Source organism: Lycium barbarum, chromosome 11, assembly GCF_019175385.1.
Source record: "Lycium barbarum isolate Lr01 chromosome 11, ASM1917538v2, whole genome shotgun sequence".
In the NCBI taxonomy this organism is placed as follows: domain Eukaryota; kingdom Viridiplantae; phylum Streptophyta; class Magnoliopsida; order Solanales; family Solanaceae; genus Lycium; species Lycium barbarum.
In genome coordinates, this window is record NC_083347.1 from 19,396,634 (window position 1) to 19,413,145 (window position 16,512).

Below are 16,512 nucleotides of genomic sequence, written 5' to 3' on the forward strand. Positions count from 1 at the left end.
AAATTACGGTGAATGGGGAAGGAGTGAGCAGAGAAGTTGACCAAAGAAGCAGCGCCTTTAAATCGCTGGCTTGATATTAAAAAGGATTTGGCTTCCACTGTCATGGGTAAAAAAGTGAAGTAATGGGTTTAGTTTTTAGTAATCCGAGGGTGGTGGACGGCGGCAATAGTGGCGGAGAAGAAGAAGGGGAAGTGGTGGAATGATGAGAAGAAGATTAGGAATTTTATTTTGATTTCATAAAAAAATAAATAAATTATATGGTAAAATTTAATTTGTATGATATAAAATCAAAAAAACAAATTATACATACATGTGACATCAATATGGACAAATAAGGACTTCTAGTCAATAATTCGTGCGAATATAACAAGTTTATTAATGAAAAGGATAAATATGAATCTAAATTTTAACGGAAGGCAAAGCTAAATTATAAATAATAATTGAAGGATAAATTTAATCCTTTTCCCGTTTTTTTTTTTTTCAAAATTGTCAAACAAGGGGAGTTGATCGAGGAGGTGGACTTCAAAAGAACACGAAAGAGCTCAAACAAGAAGAGTACGTGTCAGTTCCATTTCATGCAAGGATTATGTATATTGTTGGCTGCCACGTTCTTTACCCTTTTAACCACTGTATCAGCTTGACTCACGAGATACATCCTCCCCTCTTCCCTTAGAAAAGAAAGAAGGGTTATTTCTGCAAAAACAACTCTGAAGCAATGGGGCTTGTCTTGGATTTGATTCACAAAATTTTGAACACTTATTTACCTCATATGGCAACAACAGCACTCATCCATTTCATGCCTTTATATCTCATTCTCAAGTTTCTTCACTTCATCTACCGTTCTATATTTAGCGAAAACGTCGCTGGTAAAGTTGTTGTCATCACAGGGGCCTCTTCCGGTATTGGCGAGGTTTGTACCTAACATTTCTACACATTTTCTCATCCCGTAACAGACAACATTTCACTAGATGACTTCAAGATTTATGAGTTGTTGGTGTAAAGAATATACTCACATAATCAAGTCATGTAAATTTTAATTAGGGGCGACTAATTAGTCAAAAGACAAAAACAAATCAGCCCATTTAATAATTCAGGTCATTTTGGTCCGTCAATTAAATCCGTTTAAATGTTGGGCTGATTAATATGTGGCCTAAATAAGGCTAAATTGATTAGTTATAGATCTTGTCAATCATTTTCTAACTTTTTGTTTTAGTGTTATATTAGTCATAATAAAAAGTTTATTACTTCTTCCATTTCAATTTATTTGTCTGGTTTTGATTTGACACGAAATTTAAGAAAGTAATTACACAAGATCGCTGAATCTTGTGATCTTGAACTAAAGATATTTTGAGTGTACCAAAATATCCATCTTATGGTCATGAAAAGTTGGAATTAAAGAGTCCAAAAAAAGAAAAAGTCATTTTTTTAAACGGATTAAAAAGGAAAGTGGGACAAATAAATTAAAACGATGAAGGAACGGATAGAGTGATTTTATTTGGTAATTAAATAAATTATAAAAGAAGAAGTTAATATTTGGTAAGAGTTGTGCTGACGAGCTATGATTCATTGTTCAGTCTATTTCGATCTAACCCCTTTCAATTCAAGTAACTTGAGTCATTCATTTATTAACTCAGTCTATTTTGATTTGATCAAGACTGTTGAGCCCATTTGACGGCTCTCATTTTAACTACATTGAAGGTAAAAAAAAACCTCTGCACTAGCTGCTGCATATATAACTAAAATCTTTTCCAGATTAATAATCATTAGAGGACTAGGTCAGCTTTTAGTTTTTATATGGGAGCCTGGGTTGATTAATTTGAGTTTGTTATGTAATTGAAGCACTTAGCCTATGAATATGCTAAAAAAGGTGCACGTCTAGTTCTTGCCGCAAGAAGGCGGCAGAGTCTTGAGCAAGTAGCAGACATGGCCTATTGGCTTGGATCACCAAATGTTATTCCTGTACATGCTGATGTTTCCAAAGTTGAAGATTGCCAACGATTAATCGAAGCAGCCATAAACAACTTTGGTAGATGTAAGTGTAGAAAAATTAATAAATTAAACCGCGAATGATCTTGTTTTATATGTAAAAGAATTATGTCAACTATGTTTATGTATAAATGATTTTGTTTATAATTTTCCTGTAGTGGATCATCTGGTGACCAATGCTGCTGTGACGCCCCTATACATGTTTGAGGACCTTATAGAAGTCACCAACGCTGCACCTGCAATGGTAACCATATTCTCTTTTTCTCTTGAGAAAAGCTGATTGGGCATCTCATCCTTGCACAAAGTGTGTAAATGTCTCCGGGTGTGTTCGGTTTATGAACATTTTGGAAATCAAATCAGATTAATTTTGTGTATTTTATATTCTCAGGACATAAATTTCTGGGGCGCAGTTTATACTACACATTTTGCCATTCCCCATTTGAAGGATAACAAGGGCAAAATCATAGCAATCACCTCATCAGCTGGTTATTTGAATGCAGCCAGAATCAGTTTGTATTGTGTATGTTAATCTGTCGATGACTTTCAAGTTTCAATTACATTTTTCTCATGCCTAGTTGAGTTTGAATATAATTTAGTGTTACTACAGGCAAGTAAAGCTGCAATGATTAGTTTCTTCGAGACGTTGCGGGTAGAGCTTGGGACACTAATTGGCATTACAATTGTCACTCCTGGATTAGTCGAATCTGAGATGACCAAAGGCAAATTCCTAACCACGGAAGGCAATTTGGAAGTAGACCAAGTAATGAGAGATGTAAGTTGTGATCACTTCATCTAAATATTTGAAATGTGTACTTTATCCATTTAATTAAATCTTCGACGCATTTTCAAGTTATTGTTCTCTCCTATTTGTCAAATAAGATAGCAGTACCAATTTGTTGCTATTGCTATCAGGTTGAAATGAGCGTGACTCCGATATTGCCAGTGGAAAAGTGTGCGAGATCAATTGTGCAAAGCGCATGTCGGGGAGACAACTATCTAACAGAGCCACTATGGTTCAAGACATTATTCTACTACAGAATATTTTTCCCTGAATTGGTAGAATGGTTCCAACGTTGGTTCTTGATACCAGGGCCGGGGAAACCACCAGCAGAAGCACCTAGCAAGGTAATTCTGGACGTGACTGGATTACAGGAATATGTTTATCCGGCGCCTGTCCTATCTCCACATATAAAAGTGGATAGAGGATATTCATTGTAAATTGAACTTAGCAAAAATAATGTCAGCAAATATTCATAGATGCACACTGGACAGGAAGTGGTTTCTTTCTTTTCATTTTGGTTTAGCCCTGACTATGATAGAAGCAGAACAAAAACGATAACTAGGTGGATAGAAAAGCTGACAATTGAGATCAAAGAAAAACTGTTTTAATGGGCAGATACATTCTATTGGTCCAAGCTCTTGTAACTTAATTTTAAGATTGTTGATGAATGAAGGGAACTCATTGATTTATTTTGGTATTGAACCTCTATATTTCTGTACCAAGTCACTTTGTTAATTTTTTTTTTTCTTGATTTATTCGTACTATTGCACTTTACCTGGTTTGTTTTACACTCGCGTTCCCCTCTCGTTTTCCTTTGTTTCTAAACAAAGCATAATACAATAGTATAACAACATTACGTGTCAGTTTCATTTCATGCAAGGATTGTGTGTTTTTTTTTGTTGACACGTTCTTTGCCCTTTTTAACCACTGTATCGGCTCCACTTACGAGATACGTACGTCCTCCCTTCATCCCTTAGAAAAGAAAGAAGGGTTATTGCTGCAAAAAACTCTGATTTAGCCATGGAGCTCTTATTTACCTTTTATGGCCACAACAGCACTCATCCTGTTTTTGCCTCTTTATTTCTTTCTCAAGTTTCTTCACTTCATCTTCCGTTCTCTATTTTGTGAAAACGTCGCTGGCAAAGGTGTTCTTATCACAGGTGCCTCTTCTGGTATTGGCGAGGTTTGTAGCCCAACATTTTACTGGATGGAGTAAAAAACTATACTTGCACATAATCAAGCTACGACCCGCCCAATCCAATAGTCAAAATTAAGTTATTCACTTAACTCAACCTCTTTTGATCTGTCTAATTTATTTCATCTAAAATTTGGTTGATAGCTCAAATTTATTCATAAGAAAATCTTGTTACAGTATTTTAATATTTTTGTTTAATATGCGGAGTATATAGTTATAATAAAGCAAAAAATAAAAATAAAAATTTGCTAATTGGTTTGATAATTAAACAAATTATAAGAACAAACAGAGAAACTAAATGATGGCATTTTAGAGCATTTTTATATTAAAATATATTGTATGAAAGTTCATTGGTCAAATGCAACATTCTATTGCTGCATTCATTTTCCGTTGTGGCCAGTGGCCATAAAGAGGCAGAGAAAGGTTTCATTTTCTCTCACGTTTTGGAGCCTTAATTGGCCTTTACTTTTTATTCTTCCACTATCTCATTACTCATTCATATTCATCCTTTTAGTGTTGTAACTCATGTAACCTCCAACTAATAATTCTTTCATTTATCTACCTACTTTACTACCCTATTCATATCAAATTAATTAAAAGATGATTTTCCTAGCTATAAATAGTTAGTCATCCTTAACTTGTGGGGTGTGTAGAAAAATATATACTTTGGAGAGTTCTTAAAAAGTGAGGAAACTAAAAGAGAGTTTATTAGTTGAAGGAAGGTGTTCTTCTTTTTGGTGGAGCTTTGGACTCAACATCTTGTCCAGAGTTTGTTGAGTTATACGATGTGATCGGGCTGTTGTATCCTGGAGGGGATAAGTCAGAAAGATTACTGCTGGACCGGTAGATTTGCTGCAGTGGGCTTGAATCTCCTTAAAGAGAGCAAGATATCCGCGCCTCAGCCGAAGATATTTTTATTTCTTCATTTTTATTTTTCTATTGTAATTGTAATTTCATTGTAATATCACCAACAATTTTAAGGAGATTCATATGGCTACAATTGAAAAATCGACGGATGTCAAAGTAGGAGATCTTAACAAGCCATTTCGGTTCAACGGTACTCATTTTAAGAGATGGAAGGGTAAAATACTTTTCTACTTAAGTCTTCTCAATGTTTCGTATGTGTTAACTGAGAAGAATCTAAATAAAGTAGACAACTCTTCCATGAATGATGAAGAACTTATTTCTCTTCAAGAAATAACTGAAAAGTACGATGAAGATTCATACAAGTGTCGGTATTATTTACTTAATTGTCTATCAGATAATTTTTATGATTATTATGATAGAACTTACTCTACTGCAAAGAAAATTTGGAAAGCGTTGCAGAGTAAATATGATACCGAGGAGGCTGGAGCGAAAAAATATGCTGCTAGTAGATTTTTTCGTTTTCAAATGGTGGACAACAAATCAGTGGTAGATCAAGCTCAAGACTTTATAATGATTGTTGGAGAGCTTAGATTCGAGGAGATCAAAATTGGAGATAACCTTGTTGTTTGTGGCATAATAGATAAACTTCCACCTTCATGGAAGGAATTTCAAAAAACTATGCGCCACAAACAAAAGGAAACCTCTCTTGAGACGTTGATTATGCGAATCCGCATGGAGGAAGAGGCGAGGGGCCAAGATGCACTTTGGCAAACGGAAGAGAGCAACTTACAACCCGTCACAAATAAGATAAATTTAATTACTTCAAATAATGCTGCTCCTAATACTAACAAAAATACCTCTATGAAGCCTAAGAAGAAAATATTCAAGAAAAATAATGGTAGACCTCCCAAGAAAAATAATGGTGGTAACAACCAAGCACAAAATCAACAAGCACAAAATGGAGGACCATGCTTTGTCTGTGGCAAGAGTGGGCATATTGCTCGATTTTTCAAGTTTCGGAAACGTGGTCCTACACCTCAGACGAACGTTACCGAAGAGCCACTTGTGGCGGTGATAACAGACATAAATATGGTTGAAAATGTTGATGGATGGTGGGCTGATTCTGGTGCAAACCGTCATGTCTGCTATGACAAAGATTGGTTCAAAGTGTATACTCCATTTGAGGAGCCCAAAACCATCATGCTTGGTGATTCTCACACTACTCAAGTGCTTGGAAAGGGAGATGTCGAGTTGAGCTTTACCTCAGGAAGTGTGTTAACTTTAAAAGATGTAGTTTATACTCCTTCCATGAGAAAAAAATTGATGTCTAGTTTTCTTCTTAATAAAGCAGGCTTCAAACAAATTATTGAGTCTGATCAATATGTAATAGTGAAAAAAGGTATTTTTGTGGGAAAGGGGTATGCTTGTGATGGGATGTTTAAGTTGAATGTTGAGATGAATAAAATTACTAATTCTGTTTACATGCTTTCTTCCACTAATTTTTGGCATGCTCGTTTGTATCATATTAATTATGTGGGAATCATGAGTAGTTTAGGATTAATCCCAATGATTAAAAAGGATTTTGAAAAATGTGAAGCTTGTAGTAAAGCCAAAATCACAAAAAGACCTCATTTTCAAGTTGAAAGAAAAGCTGAATTATTAGAGTTAATTCATACTGATATTTGTGAACTTGGAGGAATTTTAACTCGTGGAGGAAATAGATATTTTATTACTTTTATTGATGATTTTTCCAAGTATACATATGTTTTCTTGATGAAAAATAAAAGTGATGCTTTTGAAAATTTTAAAATTTATCTCCATGAAGTTGAAAACCAGTTTGGTAGAAAAATAAAAAGAATTAGAAGTGATAGAGGCCGTGAATATGAGTCTAATGAGTTTAATTCTTTTATTAGATCATTGGGAATAATTCATGAAACTACTCCACCTTACTCTCCTGCGTCTAATGGTGTAGCGGAGAGAAAAAAATAGAACTTTGGTTGAGTTGACTAATGCCATGCTTATTGAGTCTAGTGCACCTCTAAATTTTTAGGGTGAAGCTATTTTAACTGCTTGTTATGTGTTGAATCGTGTGCCTCATAAAAAGACTAAATTAACACCATTTGAGTTGTGAAAAGGTCACAAGCCAAATTTGAGATATTTAAGAGTTTGGGGTTGTCTAGCTTATGTAAGGCTAATGGATCCCAAAATAAGTAAATTGGGTAAAAAAGTTACTACTTGTGCTTTTCTTGGTTATGCTTCAAATAGTACAGCCTATAGATTTTTTAGTCTTGAAGATAATATAATAATAGAATCAGGTGATACTATTTTTCATGAAGATAAGTTTTCATTTGGTTCTAAAAATAGCGGGGGTCATAAGACTAACGAAAATATTTTATCACTACCTAGTTCTTCTACTTCTGTTTTGAAAAATAAAGAAAGTGATGATTTTGAGTTAAGGAGAAGTAAAAGAGCTAGAGTAGAAAAAGATTTTGGTCCTGATTTTTTTATTTTTAATGTTGGAGATGACCCTCTCAATTTTACAAGAAGCTTTATCTTCACATGATGCTATTTTTTGGAAAGAGGCTGTAAATGATGAAATGGAATCACTTATTTCCAATAAAACTTGGAAGTTAGTTGATTTACCATCGGGTTGTAAAACAATTGGGTGTAAATGGGTCCTTAGAAAAAAGTTAAAACCGAATGGCTCTGTTTATAAATATAAGGCTAGACTAGTTGCTAAAGGTTTTAAACAACTAGAAGGCCTAGAAGTTTTTGATACTTTTTCTCCAGTAACTAGGATTACATCCATAAGGCTTTTAATTGCTATTGCTGCAATTTTTTATTTGCATATTCACCAAATGGATGTAAAAACTGCTTTTTAAATGGGGACCTAAATGATGAAATTTATATGGAACAACCCGAAGGTTTTGTTGAAGCAGGCCAAAAAAGCAAAGTGTGTAAACTTACTAAATCCCTATATGACTTGAAACAGGCACCAAAGCAATGGCATGAGAAACTTGATTCCTGCATGATTGAAAATGGTTTTAAAACAAACGAGTGTAATAAGTGCATCTATCATAAGTATTGGAATAATTCCCATGTTATTGTTTGCCTCTATGTTGATGATTTATTGATCTTTGGCTCTAACATGAATGGTATTGGTGAAACTAAAAATATTCTTAGAAACCATTTTGACATGAAAGATCTTGGTGAGGCAAATTTAATTCTTGGAATAAAAATTACTAAAACATGTGATGGAATATTCCTTGACCAGTCACATTATGTTGAGAAAATTTTGAAAAAATATAACTTTCTTGATTGCAAGCATGTTGTAACTCCTTTTGATTCAAGTGTTCACTTGTTTCCTGTTCAAAGTGAAAATGATGTGATAAATCAAAAGGAATATGCTAGTTTAATTGGAAGTTTGAGATATGTGACTGATTGCACTAGGCTTGATATTGCGTATGCAGTTGGAGTACTTAGCAGGTTTACAAGCAAGCCAGGTAGTGAACATTGACATGCCATAACGAGAGTTATGAAATATTTAGTTGGTACAAAAACTTATGGCTTGTTTTATAAAAAATATCCTGCCGTACTTGAAGGCTTTTCTGATGCAGATTGGAACACTTTATCTGGTGATTCTTGTTCTACCACTGGTTATTTTTTTACGTTGGCAGGTGGTGCTATTTGTTGGAAATCAAAAAAGCAAACTATTATTGCTAACTCTACCATGTAGGTTGAACTAATTGCTTTAGCTTCAGCTAGTGAAGAAGCGAATTGGTTAAGAGATTTATTATTTCAAATTCCTTATTTTGAAAAATCATTTCCTCCTATATTAATTCATTGTGATAGCACCGCTGCAATTGGTAGAGTTCAAAACCGTTATTATAACAGTAAATCCAGACCTATAAGGAGAAAACACAGTACTGTGAGATCATATTTGACAAGTGGTACCATTAACGTTGATTATGTTAAATCTTGTGATAATCTTGCAGATCCACTAACCAAGACCTTGACAAGAGAAAAGGTCTGGAGCACATCGAGGGGGATGAGATTGAAGCCCATAAATTCATGAGTCGTATATGAGGAAACTCAACTTGGGGACTAGAGATCCTATAACCAGGTTCAATGGAAAAACGAATCATATGATGACTTGTTGAGAAAAATGCACTATTTTATTTATTCCCTTCCTATGGTGTGAGTGCATTATTCTGTAACAGTGTGTGGAGGTTGAGTATATAAACTCTTAATGAAATTCTGTAGCTCGTATGAGTGGGGTGTTAAATTACAGAAGCATCCTTGACAGATTTCACCTATGTGAGTGTGGAAGTAGGCCGCTTCCTATGAGAACTGGGCTCGTTCTCAAAAGCACTCATGAAACCGGGATAGCACAAGGCCGTAATGTGCTAGCTGTGAAAGCTCATGTCAACACCTTGATTATTATGTGTTAGCAGTAATTCTTTATTTCCCTAAAGCAGTCATAGTTCAAGTCTGAGACTACTACGGTTCTAGAGTAAAGATTATTGTTTTACTAAGTGAAGTTCAATGCAGAGCACACCTTCGTTAAGCATAATAACCTACCTTCAACTGATATACTCTTTTTTTTAATATTAAAAATGAGTGGGGGACTGATGACATTTTAGAGCATTTTTATATTAAAATATATTGTATGAAAGTTCATTGGTCAAATGCCTGCATTCATTTTCCGTTGTGGCCAGTGGCCATAAAGAGGCAGAGAAAGGTTTCATTTTCTCTCACGTTTTGGAGCCTTAATTGGCCTTTACTTTTTATTCTTCCACTCAGTGGCGGAGCCAGGATTTTCATCCAGGGGTTCAAAAATTCTAAAAGGTAAATACACGAAGAAGTCAGGGGTTCAACATCTACTATATATACATAACAAAATAATTTTAACTTTGAAAATACACTGTAATTTTTCGCCGAGGGGGTTCGGATGAACCCCCTTGAGCCAATGTGGCTCCGCCCCTGCTTCCACTATCTCATTACTCATCCATATTCATCCTCTTTAGTGTTGTAACTCATGTAACCTCCAACTAATAATTCTTCCATTTATCTACCTACTTGACTACCCAATTCATATCAAATTAATTCAAGGATGATTTTCCTAGCTATAAATAGTTAGTCATCCTTAACTTGTGGGGTGTGTAGAAAAATATATACTTTGGAGAGTTCTTGAAAAGTGAGGAAACTAAAAGAGAGTTTATTAGTTGAAGGAAGGTGTTCTTCTTTTTGGGGGAGCTTTGGACTCAACATCTTGTCCAGAGTTTGTTGAGTTATATGACGTGATCGGGCTGTTGTATCCTGAAGGGGACAAGTCAGAAAAATTACTGCTGGACTGGTAGATTTGCTGCAGTGGGCTTGAATCTCCTTAAAGAGAGCGAGATATCCGCGCCTCAGCCGAAGATATTTTTATTTCTTCATTTTTATTTTTCTATTGTAATTGTAATTTCATTGTAATATCACCAACACTAAAATTTGGTAAGAATGGGGCTGATGGAGACCTCGGTGGTGACTTATTGTTTAGCCCTTACTTATTAAGCCATCTTGATCTAATTAGCTTAAGGAACCTTTGAGGGGTCACTCATTTATTTAGCTCATTTTGATTGGCTCAAACTCTAACTCAAAGACACCTCTGTTTTTTTTAACTCGTTGATAGGTAAAGAAAACCTTAATTTGTCTATAACTTAAACCTTTACTAGATTAATAAGTAATCATTAGAGGAATATGTTTTCATTAGAGGAATACGTTTTCTTTTTATATGCTAGCCTTGGTTGATTAATTGGAGTTTGTTATGTAATAATTGAAGCACTTAGCCTATGAATATGATAAAAAAGGTGCACGTCTTGTTCTTGCGGCTAGAAGGCGCAAGAGTCTGGCTTGGATCTCCAGATGTTATTCCTGTTTATGCTGATGTTTCCAAAGTTGAAGATCGCCAACGATTAATCGAAGCAGCATAAGCAACTTTGGTAGATGTAATTGCAGAAAACTGATAAATTAAACAACCAACGATCTTATGTTTTATGTAATTAAAGAAATTATGTATCAACTATGTTATAAGTGTAGATGTAATTGATTTTGTTTATGATTTTTGTAGTGGATCATCTGGTTACCAATGCTTCAAACATGTCTGTATACATGTTTGAGGACCTTGTTGAGGTCACCAATGCTGCATCTTCACTGGTAAATTAAATTCCATATTTTTCTTTTTATTATTGGATTTTGAATTATGAACATTTTATATATCAAAACTAGACACCAATTCGCGTATTTTTTTTACCTTCAGGACGTAAATTTCTGGGGCGCAGTTTATACTACACATTTTGCCATTCCCCATTTGAAGGAGACAAAGGGCAAAATCATAGCAGTCACTTCTTCGGCTGGACTTGTACCTGCACCCAGACTCAGCTTTTATAATGCATATATTAATCTGGCTATGACTTTGAATTACATTTTTCTCATGCTTAGTTGCGTATAAATATAAGTTAAGAGTTACTAGTAACAGGCAAGTAAAGCTGCAATGATTATTTTCTTCGAGACGTTGCGGGTAGAACTTGGGACACAAATTGGGATTACAATTGTCACTCCAGGGCTAATCGAATCTGAGCTGACTAAAGGCAAATTTCTCACACCCGAAGGCAAATTGGAAGTAGATCAAGTATTGAGAGACATAAGCTAGTACTTCTTTTGATTCAGATGTCAAGCTTTTATCAAAGTCGACACACTTTTATTTTATTAGTTATATCTTCAACATGTTCTATAATTATATTTGTTGTGATTGGTTGAAATGCCAGCGCAAAAGTGTGCGAGATCAATTGTGAAAAGCGCATGCCGTGGAGACAACTATCTAACAGAACCAGCATGATACAAACCATTATTCGACTACCGATTTTTTCCCCCTGAATTTTTAGGATCGTTGCAACGTTGGTTTTTTATCTCGGGGTCAGGGAAACCAACAAACACAAGCACCGAGCAAGATACTTGTGGACGTGACTGGATTAGAGGAATATGTTTATCCAGCATCTGTACTATCTCCCCATATAAAAGTTGATTGAGGATGCACTCTTTAATTGTACACTGAACTAAGCTAAATAATGTCAGCAAAAATTCATAGATGCACACTGGACAGGGAACGGTTTATATCTTTTGATTTTGGTGTAGCACACAAAAAGCAAAAAAAGGTGAAAAACAAGAGTCACCCGTAGCTGCATATGGCCCCATCAATTAACCAGTCCAATGTGTTGGTACTGTACCTGGGATTGCTGGGATTGCTAATTACTTATAAATTGCTATCCACTTAATGCTCTTATAAACTCTCAATCAATTAATTAAGGATTGTATTCTTGTTCTATTAATCATTCATATATGATGAATATTATGTTGTGTTTCTTTTATCGAATGTGGAAAAATATAGTGCTTTGTTCATTTTATTTTAACTGAATCTTTATTAGTAGTAGTATTTTTGGTACCACGTTTATTGGTTAACTTTTATTTTAGTCCTTGCAATATCTAACTAAGCGCATTTAACCTTCAATTACTTGAAAAGTGCACTTTTGATCAATTTGCTTATGATCAATATTCACAATTTTTCATAATTAGTAGTCGTTCTAGCGTTTAGTTACTCATGTTTATGTAAAATTTGTATTTTTACTCCATACTTGAGGGTAATATAAATATATCTCCTACATAAAGTGATCGAAAGCACACATTTTCATTAATTGAAGATTAAACACATTGAAATTTATATCACAAAAAACAAAATCAGAATTTACAATAACCAAGAAATCAAAAGTATTGTTCTCCCTTTTCTTTTTATCCTTTTGGTACAGCAAGCAACGATGGATACAGGTGACTTCCCTCGTTGAAGAGTACAAGTAAAGAGAAGAAAGGGTCACGATCACATGTATTTGTTACTAATTTAAAGTGATCTTAATTAGCGATTTTCTGACTTTCAGACTACTCTGAAAAATCAAAATTAATCAATTTTATGACTTAATACTAGTTTAGTTGAACGATATATAAAACAAAGTTTCCCCTTTTTTAAAAAAATTTGCGATAGAGGTTCGAAGGAGATCAACAAAACATGATAGCTGACCTGCAGAGGCGGACCCAGGATTTTAAGACAGAGAGGACACCATTATCTTGACATAAACTACAACAAAAAATTTAATGACAACTGAGGGATAATACCGTATCGGACCGGTCATTAATAGCATAGCAGTGGAAAAAATACAAGTATATAAGTCAAATATGTGTAATAAATAAAATTTAATACAGTGAATCAAATAAAAGAGATAGCTGAGTGGCTAAGGTTGTGCAACATGTGGTGACAGTGCAGGTTCAAATCTGGGTGAGCTCGTGTAACGCTTATTGTTTTCCTAAAAATAGGCTAAAAAAATAATTAAAAGTGACACCCGAGTTCGATCTGTGGTGACATGTAAAGGAAGCAACAGTTGCAACTAACGTGCCCCAAAGATAATTTCATTTGTTAAAGTGCACAATTAAATATATATTAATTTATCAAGATATATACACATATATACATGATTTTTTCCGAAAAGTGGGAGTGCACACCCATTTGGGTCCGCCTCTGCTAACCTGTATGCTTTCACCTTAACAAAATATTATATAACGCCAATAGTGAAAGATATAACATAATTTAAGCATTTTGAACAAGCTCCTTGATCGCTAAAAAGACACGTGACGTTGATTACGGAAAAAAAGTTAACTTTCTTGCTGAAAATACAATGAATTGGAGCCTATTTCCACGTCAAAAGTAAGTCTGGAAAAGGAAATAGGAAAAGGTGAATACTGAAAACATGATTGTCTCCAAATCCAGACGTATCTCTCCGAGGTGGGACTTTTGATTCGGAATTTTTGTAATCGTGACAAAATGGAGTATTATTTAATGGAATTAAAACACGTAGTCATGCCAGTTCCTGCAAATTAAACCCCAAATTTATTTCACGGCAAAAGATGATGCGAGGATGACGCTTCATTAACGTCATATTTTTTGTTACGTAATTATTAATCCATTATACTCTCTTCGTCCATTCTTGGCACCGGTCAAATTTGGAGAGCCAAATGAGTTTTTTTACGGGATTTGTTTGTATGTTGTTTATATTTTGAATTATTAAATAGTGTGACTTATAATACATTTTATGTGATTTCAAATTTATAAATTTTATTTCAAAAAGCTTAAAAATTTCATGTCAGACTTTTAATTAAAAATAAAAAATTTGACTCTTGAAATTTGAACATGGCAAGGCGTAATTGAAGTCAAATTCTATTTCAATAATCGTGTTGGTGTTCAAACAAAATGAGATACATAAATATTGTGCCAGAAGGAGATTAGAAAATTCAACCAAAATGATATACTCCCTCCTTCTCAAAAATATTTATCGTTTATTTACCCAAAATAAAATTAACTAGCTTTTTTCCATTTTACCCTTGAATTAATTACATCAATATCCTTATTTTGTGAGTTCACATACCAACATTTAAGAGATTTCATCATTAATGAAGTAAATATTTATTGAGGAAAGAGAACATGAAAAAATATATTAAGAGGTAAAATGGAGTCCGGAACCAAAATGCCCCCAAAAAAATCATTTTGAACCAAAATACCCCAACAAAAAAAAAAGTTACCAAAATGCCTTTAGCGCAGTAAATTACTGCGCTAAAGCACTTAACGGGGACGGCTCCGTTAAGTGCTATAGCGCAGTAATTTACTGCGCTATAGCCCCCCCCCCCCCCCCCCCCCCCCCCCTTTTTTCGGCCCTTTTGGTTAACCCTTCTTCCATTATACTTTTTAACGTATTTTGACCATATATTAATCATGCTTCGGGATCCCGAAACTTCAATATTTTATATAGAACTCTACTTATTATTGTGCGATTAATAAGGTAGGATCAATACATCAAGGATACACAAAAGTTCGGATGGCCGTTTTAGTGGCTGGAAAGTGCTCGAACACCATTTTCGTTTGAAGGCTCGGTGACGTTAGCTTGAAGTTCTTTACGAATACTTAAACTTGTTCATTAATAATTAATCAAGTTAGTCAAAATGGCAGCATTCATACAAAAAAAAAAACTTAATTAAATTGCATCATTCATTTATAACCTTGAGTAGGTGAAAATACTTAACATACTAATATTCTTCAAAATAACAGCATAATCATAAATTTAACTTAAAACTAAAATCACAACATTCTTAATCATTATCAGAGTACAAGTCCTCAATATCGTCCTCAGAACAATATTGGCGGTTTCTTAAGACACATCTTTTTTCAGTAGCAGTTAGTTCTCTACCGGTTGATGATGCTTGTTCTTCTCATTAGTGCAATATTGACACTTCTTATTAGTGCAATATGCCAGCATTTCTGTCTGATATCACACAGATTCCCATGCGATCCTTAATAACGTGTTACCTTAAGTAGTCCAAAAACATACCCGACATACTAATGCTCTCATTAGCTGCAATTGCAAAAGCTAGAAGGAATATAGCTCCATTTGCATCCATTCCAACTGCTATTAGTAGCTTTATGTCATACTTCCCGTACACATGTGTTCCATCTATTGATATTACAGGCCGACAATGAGCAAAACCATCAATGCATGGTTTGAATGCCCAAAACACAAAATCAAAAATATTACCGGGCACACCAGGTTTCGATTTGAGCTTCCATTCAACAACAGTACCATGATTGAAGTGTTGTAGAGCCGCCTATCTCGGCAACTTCTTGAAAGAGCCCTTCCAATTGCCGTAGACCATCTCATGTGCATGCCTACGCCCAAGATACGCCTTCCTCCTAGTAATAGTTTTGCTATATACTTTCAGGACGGCTGTAATACAATCTTTAATAGGGTACCTGAAAAAGTTAAAATATCAGCATATAGCAACGAGGAACATTATATTAACACCAAAAATAAAATGAACATAGGCGAAGGGGATACCTTGGATTTTTTCCAATGTCGCCAACTAACACACGAGCAATCATATTGGTATCTAAATTGCAATGATCATCTGGGAGGTCACCCATATCACAAGTGTGCTTTGTGCAGAACTTTGAAATAGTCCACATCTTTTCAGCAGTTTCCTTACCACGGAGCATCCATTCGCAGCCTTGATATTTTCGCTTGCAGACCAATCGCCAAAGTTTTCGTGTGGAATCGTCAACTTTAAACTCCCTCATCCCCTGGATGCAATAAATCTTAACAGCCCTTTGCAATGATTTTTTTCGAGCTGATAGTCATCCCTTTTCCAATATGAGCTTTTTGTTTTAAAAGATCGACTGACTCTTTCCACAAACTTCGCCGAATATGATTATCATCCCTAGTAAAGACAAAGACATCTGGGCGATCTTGAAGATGATCAAGATAGGGGATATCATCGGAATGCCACTGAATCGGCGTCGACTCTTGCTGTTGAAATTGGCTTTGCGGCTGAACCGGAGTCGACTCTTGTTGTTCAAATGGTTGCTGTGAATTCAGTTCCTCCTCGTGTGCCGGACTGTCCATCATGTCTTGCAACAGTTCTACTTGATGTTGAGGATTAGTTCCAACCTCAATCTCATCATCACTTTGCTCATCGTCACTTTCATCCGCATTAGGTATTTCCTCACTATCGCTGGATGATGTCACTATATAATTCGGATAATCCGGACCAT

At 35.0% G+C, this 16,512-nt stretch overlaps 1 protein-coding gene and 1 pseudogene across 1 annotated transcript; both read left to right on the forward strand.

Annotated features, from left to right (window-relative positions):
- Nucleotides 1–602: 602 nt before the first annotated feature.
- On the forward strand, nt 603–3,460 carry LOC132619013 (11-beta-hydroxysteroid dehydrogenase-like 6). Its single transcript, XM_060334002.1, has 6 exons — nt 603–910; nt 1,840–2,032; nt 2,145–2,230; nt 2,375–2,506; nt 2,594–2,758; nt 2,899–3,460. Exons 1-6 carry the CDS (start codon nt 716–718, stop codon nt 3,202–3,204), a joined length of 1,077 nt encoding a protein of 358 aa, XP_060189985.1. The 5' UTR covers nt 603–715; the 3' UTR covers nt 3,205–3,460.
- Nucleotides 3,375–11,899, forward strand: LOC132619518 (11-beta-hydroxysteroid dehydrogenase 1A-like; annotated as a pseudogene).
- Nucleotides 11,900–16,512: the final 4,613 nt, after the last annotated feature.

Coding starts and splice junctions, on each gene's coding strand:
- LOC132619013 (XM_060334002.1), top strand. CDS start 716: ATGGGGCTTGTCTTGGATTTGATTCACAAAATTTTGAACACTTATTTA. Junction 911..1,839: donor CCTCTTCCGGTATTGGCGAG/GTTTGTACCTAA, acceptor ATGTAATTGAAG/CACTTAGCCTATGAATATGC. Junction 2,231..2,374: donor CCAACGCTGCACCTGCAATG/GTAACCATATTC, acceptor TTATATTCTCAG/GACATAAATTTCTGGGGCGC.